The sequence below is a fragment of the Elaeis guineensis genome, chromosome 14 (genome assembly GCF_000442705.2).
Source record: "Elaeis guineensis isolate ETL-2024a chromosome 14, EG11, whole genome shotgun sequence".
Taxonomy (NCBI): domain Eukaryota; kingdom Viridiplantae; phylum Streptophyta; class Magnoliopsida; order Arecales; family Arecaceae; genus Elaeis; species Elaeis guineensis.
In genome coordinates, this window is record NC_026006.2 from 68,963,306 (window position 1) to 68,975,713 (window position 12,408).

General features: G+C 43.1%; 1 protein-coding gene and 1 pseudogene across 1 annotated transcript; one reads left to right on the plus strand and one right to left on the minus strand.

Annotated features, from left to right (window-relative positions):
• Window positions 1-1,020: 1,020 nt before the first annotated feature.
• Window positions 1,021-6,862, plus strand: LOC140853753 (uncharacterized). Its single transcript, XM_073248692.1, has 2 exons — window positions 1,021-1,475; window positions 6,123-6,862. The coding sequence occupies exons 1-2, from the start codon at window positions 1,136-1,138 to the stop codon at window positions 6,653-6,655; spliced, it is 873 nt and encodes a 290-aa protein (XP_073104793.1). The 5' UTR covers window positions 1,021-1,135; the 3' UTR covers window positions 6,656-6,862.
• Window positions 6,863-7,451: 589 nt separating this feature from the next.
• LOC140853751 (wall-associated receptor kinase-like 20) lies at window positions 7,452-10,557 on the minus strand (annotated as a pseudogene).
• Between the last annotated feature and the right edge of the window lie 1,851 nt (window positions 10,558-12,408).

Sequence of the window (12,408 nt, forward strand, 5' to 3'; positions counted from 1 at the left end):
TCGGGTCAAAAATGGGTGGAACTTCCAAGCCACAAAATTTGTTTCACTTGCTTCCTCTCATCTGTCTCTAGAGAGTGGATCAAGCGGAGATGGGCTTTTGCCAGAGTTTCAGCTATTCTGATTGTGTCATCACTAGCAAAACAAGCTGCAAGAGTTGATTTGGCGTGCTAATGGAATTTGTGAAAAAAATGGTGTTAGCAAAATATCGGGAGCAAGATAGCAGCTGGTTGAGATTGGGAAATGGCAGAACATCCATGATTTGGAAACATGTATTTAAAATCTATCAGGAGATTCAAAGACACATGGGAGACCAAGTTGGCAATGGCACCTCTGTCAACAGCTGGAAGTCCAATTGATGAGCGAAGGCCCTCTTAATTTTTTTCTTTTTGGGTACATTCTTTTGTGTGTGTGTGTGTGTGTGTGGAATGACAGAGGAAGTGGGACACTTTCCCTGGATTTATTAATTAAAGAATGGGCCGAACGGCATAAGGAGAGCCTCTTAATCAAAGGGCTAGTTTTTGTTAAAATGGATTGATCCGTTTGGAAGTGATGCCATGTCAAAAAAAAAAAAAAAATCTTAAATATAAAGAGTCTCTTAATCAAAACGATGTATTACTTTTCGCATTTTCTGATGAATTTTTTGTGTATGGGCGACTGGCGTATTTTTCAAAAACAAATGGGTCTGTCAAAAAAAAAAAAAAAAAATCTTAAATATAAAATGCCACTGGACTTGGCTGCGAGTGTAATAATTCCTTGCTGCAACTTTCTACTAGGGACAGACAGGCGGCATACGGGAGCCTGAGACCATCTGGCCCTTACGGTTTGCAAGTTTACAAGTAATTTTCTATCCAACTTTTCCACAAAAAATTAAAAAAAAAAAATCCTGTCCAACTTAAACTAGTTCCGGCAACTGGAGTGCCGGAACTAGTTCAAGCTTAACGTAAGCATTGTTACAAATAAAATCCTATAGAATTTTAGTATATTGGAAGCGTCTCGGATGAGATAAATCGTGAACCAGCATACATCGAGCCTGAAAGCCTCGTCACGGGAGACCGGACACGCGTGACTTAGAGGAGCGAAGCGAAAGATCTAGGGTTCGGGGCTCAGGGGCTCTTTGTGCTGGGAGAAAGAGACGATGGCGGTGGACGCGGCCCGCCCTCAGAAGCTCCGGTGGGGAGAGCTCGATGAGGACGACGGCGGCGACCTCGACTTCCTGCTGCCGCCGCGGGTGGTGCTAGGCCCGGACGAGAACGGGATCAAGAAGACGATCGAGTACCGGTTCGACGACGAGGGCAACAAGGTCAAGGTCACCACCACCACCCGCGTCCGCAAGCTCGCCCGCGCGCGCCTCAGCAAGCGCGCCCTCGAGCGCCGCTCCTGGCCCAAGTTCGGCGATGCCGCCCGCGAGGACGCCGGCAGCCACCTCACCATGGTATCCACCGAGGAGATCCTTCTCGAGAGGCCCCGCGCCCCAGGTTTGTTTCTTCTTCCTTTTTGTACCATCTCAAGATTCCACCTTTTCGTTTTTTCTTAGTGTTTGGATAAGTTTCCTGGGATTGTTGCGTGGATTGTATTCGATCTCTCTGAAAATCCTAGTTTCTCATGCTAAAGAAGGAAAAAATTAAGCGAAAGACAAGATTTTTTATTTTATTTTATTTTTTTTTTGTTTTCCCTGGTATTGGTTATTAATTGAGATATTGATTGGATATCTTTGGTCATTACGAAGAAAGATAGTCCTTCCCGATAAAAATGTTGGCGAAGAGGTTGACGTATCCATGACATGTGAGAATGCTTTTTTCAAAATATCATAGATCAGACTATAATTGTAGGTCTTATTTTGTTGATCCAAAGAAGAAAAGGACAAGCAAGGCGGGTTTTTTTAAGTTCATCATATATCCGATTATTGATCTAATATTTCAGTCATTGGAAAGAGTAGTCCTCGAAATGTAAATTTTGGTGAACAGTCGACGCATGAATGCTATCTGAGAATTTTTTGTGCTGAACAATCTCAAATAAATTACAATTGGATTCATGTTCATTATGCATCACCTTGAACAGCTTGTCCTCTGTCTGCTGGTAAAAGTGGTCTTTTTTGTGTCTTAAACGAGGTCTTAAACTGATTGGACGATTTAGGGTTTAGGGGAGCAGTTTACTGCCTTATCCTGCACTATAATCTCAAAGAATCTTAACTGCTTTGTGATATTTGACCTTTTCCTTTTGTGTTTGTTTGATTGGTTAGCTGATCACAAAGAATCTACGTACAGGGTGTCTTTGTCTGTGTATGCTTGTGCTATAACTGTAATGCCTTCAGAGTAGAAGGTAAGGAAGGACTGATTTTTAACACTTAAATCATATGACTGAGTAACTTCAGAAATGCTAACTGACATTAGGCTATGAGAATCCTTGAACAAGTAGATTTTAATTTGGATATGTTAGATGTTATGTTGTCAGTACAGTTAAAGTTTGTAACCATCTGTTGGGGTAGGATTACTAAAATGATATAAGTGATAGGTAGTAATTCTTGCTTGTTTCTGGTTAAATTAGTATATCAATAGTATGAGGACCATCGCCGGCGCTTTGGATTGCTTTGGACTGTGATTTTTGCATGTGTGCTCTTGTCAGAAGGGCATAGTGTAACTTGTTAAGGAGGATTTTAAATAAAATCTTAGTTATATTTCAATTTCAACTGTTTGCTCCAGGCTACAGGTCTATCTCTCCTTCAACAGAAGCACCATTAGGTGCTCTGTATGATGTGTTTCAACCAATTGGTGTACTTTTAGTGGGAGTGGTTATGGACGAGAGTGATGATATAAAATAACACTAGGAGAAACCTTTCAAACATACTTATCAAGGAGATCTAAACTAGCTTGAAAGGTTCTGTTACTATTCTTTGAACATGTCAAGATCAAGTTAAAAGATCGGACTTGAAGTGCATGCACTCCTTCAACTGCATACATCTGATATTGCCTATTGATCATGGCCACGAACAGATACTTCATCCTATTTTCTGAGATCCATCATGCTGCCATTCATGCATCAATCTGTCAGTCTTTCATGAAAGAGTATACCCAAGTCCGCTTAGTAATCTATTCTATCAATAAATCTTTGTCTAAGGAAAGGCCCAAATCTAACACTTATACGATCCTTGCTTAGGTCTATTTTGATTACCTTTGTCAACTTAAGATTTGGTAAGGGCCCAATCCATGGGATGATATTCTACTTATGTAAAGTAGAATTTTTCCTGAATGGGCACAAGGAGATGGCACTCACCATCTCTCTAGATGCTGTATGTTGGAATTGTACAGAGTGTGGACCCTGTAGAGGGTTTGGTATTTGCACCCAAGCTGGAGGAGATTTCTGAAACATCATTGCTAAAGCACATAGTGCTCTTCTCTTGGGCACCTAGAAAAAAAAAAATGCAAATGATCAGTGAGAGTTTGAAGCTCTCCCTCTAACATGAAAGCAGTCTTTACAAGAGAGGAAAAAAAAAAAAAGAAAAGAAAGCACAGTTTGTTCATTGATAAAGTGGTGTGCATGAGGAATTCCGACTGAACATTGAAATTGAAGATGGTGACAGAGACATGAAATTTACCAGAGAGGTTACAAAGAAATATTGAACAAGAGACTAGAGTGGTAGAGCTCTGGAGGAAAAGGTGCCAAGTTCGGTTCATGGATATGGGGTTCCATGTTGTTGCGGATAAATATGGATGTGACTGCTGTACAAGTTTTTGATGATGGAGATTTGAGTTGTAGAAATGCAAATCCATCATGGGGTGAAGACTATTTTTATGAATTTGGTTACTACCAGTTGAAGTTGGTAAGGAGTATTATGCTAAGCGGGATGATACGAAAAATAATGGTGAAGAAGCATAGGAAATGAAATATGTTGAAGTGGTTGACAAGTTCATAATGAGAAGAATTGTTTTTGCAACTACTTTTGTCGATGACTAGTCTATTTTTGTTAATGATGAATGTATTGAATTTTCTTCAGATAAGCACAAATTTGATGATGTTGGATTGCAAGAATAATTTATGGGCATCATGAATATCGAATTAAAGTTTATAGTTTAACTATTTTAGTTGCCCTACCTCTTCTTTTGGGGCTTTAGACCCTGTGTCAGCTTCTTTATAAGCCCTTATATGGAGGGCATAACATGTAGTTCAGTGAGGTTTCTGAATATAATTTTGGCGTGGTTGCTTCACATTGTTTCTCTCCTTTCCTGTCCATCTTCTGTGGAAATTTTTTGGTTGCATATGACAAGACAAATACTTTTCTGTTTGGTGTGAAGCTTCACGTTTTTGCCTTTGATAAATCTTGCATTCAATTTGTCTTTTGGTCCTTGTCAACATTATATCAGAATGACTTTGCTGTCACATTGTTAGCAATAACTGTACTAGTTCATTCTTGGAATAACAATGGTTATAAAGTGCACATGCAATTAAACCTATACGAATAATGTGTGTTATTCTACTAGTGGTTGTTGCTTCCTTTGTGATAATATTGGTTATGTTGCTGTTCATGCATTTCATGGTGTTCAATTTTTGATTTATTTTCTATTTGGAGATTCCAGTCTCAGGTTTAAGTAGTTTGAAGTTGTTACTTGGTTAATTTCTACATTTTTGTAATTTGAATCAACCTACAAGAATATTTGTAGTCTGTGTTGTGGAATCTACTCCAGTAGCCATCTTGATAGCCTAACATGATATTCTTTCAACTCTGATGGCATAACCACGGGAGCTCAATGTGTTCAGATGACATGACTCTTTATGGTTCATTTGTTGAAATTTTTTGTTCAGTTTAGCAGCATCAATTGAATTATTGCAGTATCATACAATTGTTAGCATCATCTCTAGGTATGCATGTTTCTGCTATGTGCATTTTCAGCTCAAATAATATAATTCTCCATACACTATTAAAAGCCACAAGGTTGCAATTAATCAGTTTATTGCTTGGGATTATTTTGTGGGGAGAATCCTCTTCTTGATGAATAACATCCTTGGAAGACTTTAGTTTTCCAGAGGACCAGATGACATTGACTTAAACATGGTTTTATACCTATCACTTGAGACAGTCCAAATAACAACCTTCATGCATTTTGTCTGTGATTTTAACACCATCTGCAATGGTTGGTGTCAAGGTTTGACGAACCAGTACCAAGGGACGTACCTGTCAGCGACTGGTTCATTATGATACTAGTGCATGCCGTACCAAGCTGAGATGTACTGGAACCAAGGGGATGGGGGGAGAGATGGAGGAGAAGAAGGAGAGGGGGTGGAGAGGTGTAACTTGTCGTAGTGATACCCTAATTCTATCTAGCGTCGTCGTCACAACATCATGGAGTTGTCGTTGTTGCAGAGCATAGAGAGGGGGAGGAGAGGAAGATCGAGAGAGTAGAATCGAGAAAGAGGAAGAGAGGAATCGAGAGACCAGGAGAGAGGGAGAGGATCATGAGGGGTTTTTATTTAAAAAAAAAATGATTCAGTTTGGGAACCGGATCAACCAGCCGAGCGATCCCGATAACCATTTGGTCCAGCTTGGTACTGCCCCAAACTGCCCGGTTCAAGATGGTCCGGTGGTTCTCGATTTGTGCTATATAAGTTTCTTGTTAGTTGATGTTGCATTTGGGATCTACTAGTGCTGTATGTCTCTGCTAATTTGAGGCAATTTTTTTTGCATTGTAAACATTGATCTGGGTTTGCCAGATGTCGAGCTTTAGGAGCCATTATTTATATGTCGTATATGCAGTTGTTTTGTAAAAGGATACTTGAAGACAGTTGTTTGGTAAAAGGATACTTGAGGCAATCATATGCAGCATTTTAATATTAGTTAGGGGCGTCTTTTTCCCACTCTTCTGTTTGTTGCATCCATTATGGATTTCTTGGGTGCTATTTTTCTCTAAAAGATCACATTAATTATGTGGTTGGCAGGATTAGTATTAGGTACAGCATCAGACATGAAAAACAACAGCTAATATGATTAAAATAACGTGCATTGTTTTTTGATTATTGTTAGTTTTTCTCTTTTCATCCCTTTCTTCATATTTCATTTATATATTCCCTCAAGCTATATCTTCGACCCCCCAGTTATGTGAGTATTAATGACTTGGTGCTCCTGACTACAGGTAGCAAAGCCGAAGAAACAAGGGTTGCAGGAGACCCATTGGCTGCTATGGGAAAAGCAGGTGCTGTTCTTATGGTATGCAGGACTTGTGGTAAGAAGGGCGACCACTGGACATCAAAATGCCCCTACAAGGACCTTGCTGCGCAAACAGAAAACTTTATTGACAGGCCTCCAGCTGCAGAAACTGCAGCTTCGTCTGGTCCTAGCAGGGGAACTTATGTTCCTCCAGGCTTGAGAGCTGGTGCAGAGAGGATTGGAACTGAGATGAGGCGTCGGAATGACGAGAACTCAGTTCGGGTGACCAACCTTTCTGAGGATACGCGTGAGCCTGATCTTCTTGAGCTCTTCCGTCCTTTCGGTCCCGTAACTCGTGTCTATGTTGCTGTTGATCAGAAGACCGGAGTAAGTCGGGGCTTTGGTTTTGTGAACTTTGTCAACAGGGAAGATGCAGAGAGAGCTATCAACAAGCTTAATGGCTATGGTTATGACAATCTTATCCTGAGAGTTGAGTGGGCTACTCCGAGGCCCAATTGAATCTACGGGTTGATTGCAGAAATTTGGAGTCTAGACAAGTGCTCTGTTTTATTTTGCTTTTTTCCCTATTAAAATTTTGCTATGAAACCTCTGGAATATCTAAAAGATGATGTGCGAACTATTTTTGCTATCAGCGGACGTGCGCCAAGCATTTGCTTTTGGATCTTGGTGGGATATGGCATGCTATAATATTTTTGTTAGCGATAACAGTTGCTTTGGGGTCGTGTGTTGGCTTGACTTGTGATAATTTTATTCTCTACCTCATGGAGAGTCGAACGTTTAAAATGCTTCGGTAGGCGGAAATGCTTGTTTTCTGAATGCACTTGGTTCTTGGTTGTACGCGTTGTCAGCAGAAACGTACCATTGTATCGTGCTTTGCTCCTCTCGTGTTATCCGACCAGGTGAGGTTTCGCCTCTCTTTGTTATTTTGAGACAGCGGTATTTATTTCTAGGGAGCATGTCGTGAATGCGCTTAGAGAGGGGCTGACGTGAGAAGAAAAGGATGTTCAAGCATGGATGGAAACGGATCAGACCGGTCATGATATGTGTTAAAGATTTGTTTTTGTGGGAACGTGGTGCTTATGGTATTTATTGTCGTTGGGGAGATTAGTGGGTCTTTTGGTAGTGGATCAGACTAGTCATGATATATGTTAGAGATTAGTTTTGGTGGGAATGTGGGGGTTATAGTATCTTTTAGTGTCCTTGGGGAGACTAGTAGAGCATTCAGTGTCATCTGCAGCTGTGACAAACTACATTCCTAGAAGACAAAAATGCGAAAGTCGCAGAACTCTGAGAATGATTGTGGAAATATGGGATTTATTTCATCATATATGCTGACATTGTAAGTATGAAAACATATATAATGGAAGCCATAGCCACAGCCGCAGCGAAGTAAAATATTCAGCATAATAACTAAAGTTCCTCTTCCCTTGTAGACGGTTGCAGAATAACATGCACCTGTGACACCATAGCAGTACCTAAGGGCTGCAATTTCTGTAATCACATCAATTTCATCATATACAACGCAGATAGAGGTAATTAGTGCATGTATACAGGCATGCCCCCTCCTAGGCACTGTGCTGCCGCTCCTCACCACCGGCCTCGATGCTCATAATATACTCGATCTCCTCGGTGACCTCCTTCATGGACGGCCGGTTCTGCCTCCTCTCCTCCAAGCAACCCATGGCGAGGAACCCCAACGCCTTCATGGTGTCCAGCTCCAGCTGGGTGGCCCCCTCCTTGACCGACCCATCCACCACCTCCATCAGCCTCTCCTCCTCCACCTTCCTCTGCACGTACACCGCCAGGTTCACATCATCGGGTCCCCTGTTGAAATCGATCGCCTTCTGCGACGTCAGCAGCTCCAGCAGCACCACCCCGAAGCTGTACACATCGCTCTTGTCCGTCAACTGGTAGTTGCGGTAGTACTCCGGGTCCAGGTACCCCAGGGTGCCCTGGGCGCACGTGGAGATGTGGCTCAGGTCCGACTCCGCCAGCCGGGAGAGCCCGAAGTCCGACACCTTCCCGTTGAGCTTCTCGTCGAGGAGGATGTTGCTGGACTTCACGTCGCGGTGGTAGATGGGGGGCACCGCGGAGGAGTGCAGGTAGGCCAGGCCCTCGGCGGTCTGGTGGGCGATGGAGAGGCGGCGGCGCCAGGGGAGAGGCGGCCGGAGGCCGTGGAGGTGGTCGAAGAGAGTTCCGTTCGGAATGAACTCGTAGACCATGAGGGGCTGTTCGAGGTCGACGCAGCAGCCCAGGAGGCGGACAAGGCTGCGGTGGTTGACCTGGGACAGGATGCGGACCTCGTTGAGGACCTGGTCGGTGGACTTGGTGTTGCCGAGCTTGGCGCACTTGACGGCCACCGGGGTGCCGTCCTCGAGGACGCCCTTGTAGACCTCGCCGTAGCCGCCGCTCCCGAGGAGGTTGTCGGGGGAGAAGTTGGCGGTGGCCTTCTTGATCTCTTTCCCGGTGAAGTTCTTGGCGGAGCGCCCGCTCGTATTGTTGGCGTTGAGGATCTCCTGCCTCTCCTTGGCCAGGCGCTCCCGGGCCTCGCGGATGCGCCGCTGCCGCCGGTACAAGAGGAACCCCGCCGCGCCCACCAGCAGCGCCGCGCCCACACCGGACACTAGCCCTGTTTCGGAAACAAAATTTGAGTTCGTTTGAGACGCTCGCTTGCAATAACCTTGACAATGGGATAAGGTGGGAGTCCGTTTTCCTACAAACAACTGCGACCTAATTGTCTGTGGTCGTGGTCGTGGTCGTGTCCGTGTAACTAACTAGCGGCCCTCCAAAGTCAATAGGCCAAGGAGGTCACCCGAATATTATGTGAAGTCCGCCAAACATGCACATGAAGAACGATTCGGTCTTTAAAAAATTTCTCAACGAGGTAAAATATCGATCCGCACATCTAGATGGTACAAGGCACGAAAGCTATTGGCATCTTGTATGAACATTCATGCCCCCACGAAAAAGAAAAAGGGGTGCGGTCCAGATCCACTTTGTAGTGTTAAAATATTATTTCCACTACCGCTCCACCAACGTATCATCTTACTCAATTATATATAAGACCTAAGATAGATGTACCATAGTAATTCTGATAATCATAAAATATTCGTGACTCTCAAAGCTTATATTAACGTACCAGTCCTATTTCAATCTTAGGATTAATATGGCGAATGACTATTCCATCGGACCTGATCCATCTAATAATTTCTCGCGTTTGATACCCATATAAAGCAGAGAAAGACACCATTTTTGAAAGGAACAAAGTTCGTGATCGGATAGCAATTCACGATTATTAATGTTAAAAATTAAATAAGCAGTCATCTAAAATTGAAAAAGAAGCTCACCTGCAATCAGAGGCCCATGGTTTGTTCCACCGCATCCTCCCGTGCTCTCGCATGAATCCGTAACATCTACATAGGAAAGAGGAGGGAAAAAAAAAGAAAGAACGAATAAGAGTCACGGAGGAGACTACCAGCGAGTAATCCGGAGAAGAAAGAAACGGATGACGGTCAAACTCACCGTCGGCACATACGCCGTGGATGGGGTCCCAAGTCAAGCCAGCCTCCGTATTGCAGAAGCACCGTTTGACCGTCCCGCCCGACGCCGGATCCGCCCTGCACGTGGCGTTGGATCCCGCCTCGCAGTCGGCCTGGGACCGGCAGACCGGCTCCCGAGGCGACGCCCACTGGAGCTCCACACCGGAGCTCGCGCCCCACTGCGCCACCGGCGTCCCCGCGGCGTTGAGATTGACGAAGCTGCGGTAGGCGCTGCACCCGACGCCGGAGGCCCGGACGGCGTAGGAGGTGGAGGAGCCGCCGGCGACGAAGGTGCAGCAGATGGAAATGGGGCGGCAGGCGGCGGCGTCGGCGGTGGCGTTGACGTAGGTGTGGCAGAGGCTGTTGGAGGAGCAGTTGAGGGGGGAGAGGAGGAGGCGGGAGGTGCAGTTGAGAAGAAAGATGGTGTTGCTGCTGGAGACGTTGAAGGGGAGGGAGCTGTTGAGGATGATGCCCTGAGAGTGGAGGTCGGTGGTGACGCAGGAGGAGGCGGAGGCGAAGGGGCGGGGCGGATGACGAGGCGCTGGGTTGAGGGGTGGATGGAGGTGACGGAGTAGGAGGAGCCGTTGAGGGCGTCGAAGAACAGGGATCGCGTCGTATTGTCGCATCGGATCTTGTACAGGGGGTCGCCGCAGCCATCCGCCGTGCTCAGAGGGAACGGCACGGCCGTGGAGCCGCACGAGGGGCACACCTTGGCGTCGCCCAACCAAGAGGAGTACACAAGGAAGAGGAGCAAAGTGGGAAGGAGGAGGAATTGGAGGAGCGGCTTCGACATTTGTGGGTTGGGAGAATTGGAGGAGGAGGAGGAGGAGGAGGAGAGTGGACTCAAGACTCAAAATGGGGGAGGATTGGTTGAAGGGTTTTTAATGCGACTGGTGGGAGATTTATTTTTTATTTTCTTTTTCTTCCACTTGGTGCGAATTTAATGCAGTAGTAATTGACACGTCAGTTGTTTTACCCAATAAGCTCGAGACTTGCACCAAAAAATAAGCTCCAGAGAAGGAACCATGTGCAAGTACTAGGTGGCCCCATCATCAGGTCCGGATTTGGGTTTGAATGTCAAAATGGGTGCGGGTTGTCAGCCAGAAGCTCAGGGCATTTATTTGCTGGATGGCTGGTTATGTGTCCAATTTTGGAAGCACCATTTTATGAACAATTGTATCAAATATTTTTGTCTAATTTTTTTATATTTTATTTTCCGATTTATATGGATGCATTTTCTTTATTAGCATAAAAGAATACTCCAAAACCTTTTCTGCGGTTCGTAAAACGACAAGGTTCGATGCTTATTATTTAAAGATTAAAAAAATATGGCATGAGGGATTGCACGTTAAGTACTTGCTGCCGGTATTTCTTGTTATCGCGGTGATCTTTTGGATTTATTTATACTTAGGATTGGAGGTTGGTGTTTGACCACTGTATGTTACTGACTTTGGTGTTGACTTTTGCTCCCTTGTTCCCTCCCTTTTGCACCAAGAACATAGACCATGTGTGAACTGGTTTATAATCATGCGGCCTCTCATCTATTGCATTTGAAGCTGAAACTGCATCCAGTATCGATTATATATTAAATATATATATTAAAATATTTATATTTAATTTATTTAATAAAAATAGATAACTATTAAATAGATATAAAAATTTATATTTATATTTATTTTAAATAAATATAAATATTATTGATATAGTTAAGCGGTATCTGATCATGTGGTAAAATCAGAAAGAATCATCTGAAAATCATATTGATCAAATCAGCTTTTTGGTCAGATTGATGGAATATCAACCTGATCAATTTACAGCTCGATACTGATTTAAATTGATCGAATTAACCCTTGAGTATTGTGATCAGTTCAGCTTAGATTTCGATCGAGAACCGATCTGATCCAGAACAAATACAGTTACTCTACAGTTTTATTACAGCTGCCGTCCAACTCTATAATAATTATCTTCCAACTATAATACAGTTAACCATCATATGGGTGAACAACTCACGATCTTCATACAGCTAAGCTATTCTGTTATAATAAATTAACGGTTTAACAGATTCCTAATGGTCTAACAAACTTTCTCAAACGACGTAATGTCCTAAGCAAATCTCTTCTATATAAAGAGAGATAGGGCACTCTTCGTAAGATAAGTGATAACTCACAGAGTTCAGACTTTACTGATCTCTTTCCAATTTTCTCACTGAAGGGAATCCGACTTCTCTCTATTCAAAATTACTTTTCTTGTCTTTCAATTCTTTATTTTCCACTATTTACCCTCAAGGTCTCTACTGATTTAAGCATCTAAGGATCCTAAATTGAAAGTTACCCAACAGTCTTAGATTTTTTTTTCTGCATGATCCTTCATAGTCTTCACCAACTCAATCCTTTAAAGCTCTCCAGCTCGGTCCAGGATCGATCGCATTGTTTTTCCTCCAAAATCTTGCAACAATAGATACAAATAAGATATTGAAAATACATATATAGCCATAAATAAGTGAGATGGTCAAATTTTTTGACCATAAAATCAAAAATATTATTTAAATAGATGATAAATTAAGTTAACGGCATTTTGATATAATTATATTTTTTTAAAATTATAAATATTATATAGAATTAAATGAGATTATACATAAAATTGATATCCGAATACGGATTGGATGGTTGTCTACGTATATTTGTATCTATTTTTTTTAACAAATATGAACTC